Below are 1761 nucleotides of genomic sequence, written 5' to 3' on the forward strand. Positions count from 1 at the left end.
CTGAGGGGCTGAGGGCTGTTTTCCGGAAGCGGGTGACTGAAGCTCCCAACAGCTCCTTTTTTTCTTTTTTTTTTTTTTTTTATTCTAGGCCAGCTTTAGCTCTGAGGCCTCGCTGCTGAAAACATGGATACAATGTTTCGGGCTGGCTGGGTTTCAGTCCGGCTGTTTTCTGGGGTTTTGTTTAGCTTCTTATTTGCAACATAGTATATAGTTGCTTAGAGTTGCAGCTGAGAGGCTGGGAAGTGAGGCGGCGAACGTTGGATTCTGCAGCAAGCAAGCCTCCCTGCTCGCTTCAGTGCCTGGCTGCCGGCCGCCATCTTGGTTGTCAGTTAATTTGCATATACTCACTGATTAGCCAACGAAAAGGGTAGCGGTCGTACGCCAATTACCATGTTTCTCTTTTATTAGTGTAGATGGTATTTTTAATCAGAAAAAATTTTTTGAATTTTGAAGTAATACATGCCCCTAAGTAATCTTTAGCCCTTAATAGTATCCTCTTAGTAAGTTCAATTGGGCTTCTTGACACTGTACATATTCTAAACTCCTCAATAAACTTCTTTAATGATATTTAATGTTACTTTCTCAAAAAGTTAGTTTCTAAAAAATTCACTTTTCAGAATATTCATTTTGAAAATATTTTTATTAACATATTTAAATATTGAAACATTATATAATTGTTTTTTCTTCAGGATCAAATGGCTATTGCATGTGGATCTCGAGCTCATTTGCAAACAGAATCAATTGCTCAGGTAAGGCTTTCATTAACTGAATAGATCAGTAGTTCTTTCTCCTTTTACATATACAGTAGCACAAAACAAACTTTTATACTTAATATCACAAAAATTAAGTTCCTCAAAAAAAGAAAATTTTTATTTTGTAGAGTTTATGAAGGACTTGCACTTTTAGGAATGATTTTTCTTTTAATGAGTACAAGAAAAATTCACTTTAACTTGGAATGCAAGCAGCTTTCTTTGATTTCTATTTTAAAGACACAAAAGAAGGGTCCCCATTCAATTCTAATATAAGTCAAATTTTCCTAAACGATGCATTTTGAACGTATCAGCTTGCTTTTAGTTTTTCCATATTGGCATACTTAAATACTATATTTTGACTTTCATTCAAAGTTTAAATTTTGTTTAACTTTATTCCTCTTAGAGAAACACTATAGGAATGACTTGAAAGAATAAATAAGGAATCATCCTATGCAATATTTTGGTGATTTTTAATTTTTTTTAAATTTTTCAGTTACTGTTAATATACAATATTATTAGTTTCAGGTGTACAATGTAGTATTAGGCAATTTTCAGAATTGTTTCACTTAAAAAAATGCAGGCCTAGTATATCAAGTCCAATAATTGTCCATTATATTCTTAACTAGAGGCCCGGTGCACAAAAATTTGTGCACGCGGGGGGCGGGGGGCGGGGGGTCCCCCAGCCCGGCCTGTGCCCTCTCGCAGTCTGGGACCCCTCGGCAGAAAACGACCTGCTGGCTTAGGCCTGCTCCCGGGTGGCAGAGGGCAGGTCCAATCCCTAAGTGCAGCCCCTGGTCAGGCTCAGAGCAGGGCCGATTGGGGAGTTGGGGCGCCGCCCCGTCATGCACAGAGCAGGGTGGATCGGGAGGTTGCAATGCCACCCTCAGTCACGCTCAGGGTAGGGCCGATTGGGGGGTTGGGGCACCGCCCCCTGTCACACTCAAGGCAGGGTCGATGGGGAGGTTGCGGCGCCACCCCCTGTCACGCACAGAGCAGGGCCCATCAGGGG

At 40.8% G+C, this 1761-nt stretch overlaps 1 protein-coding gene across 1 annotated transcript in view; it reads left to right on the top strand.

The window, feature by feature from the left end:
- The window catches only part of ALG5 (ALG5, dolichyl-phosphate beta-glucosyltransferase), a 106423-nt gene that overhangs the window by 59925 nt on the left and 44737 nt on the right, over nt 1–1761 (top strand). The window contains exon 7 of the mRNA XM_014548330.1: nt 690–749. Coding sequence (XP_014403816.1) covers nt 690–749 — 60 coding nt within the window. The remainder of the gene's footprint in view (nt 1–689; nt 750–1761) is intronic.

The sequence above is a fragment of the Myotis brandtii genome, unplaced genomic scaffold (assembly GCF_000412655.1).
Source record: "Myotis brandtii unplaced genomic scaffold, ASM41265v1 scaffold502, whole genome shotgun sequence".
NCBI lineage: Eukaryota > Metazoa > Chordata > Mammalia > Chiroptera > Vespertilionidae > Myotis > Myotis brandtii.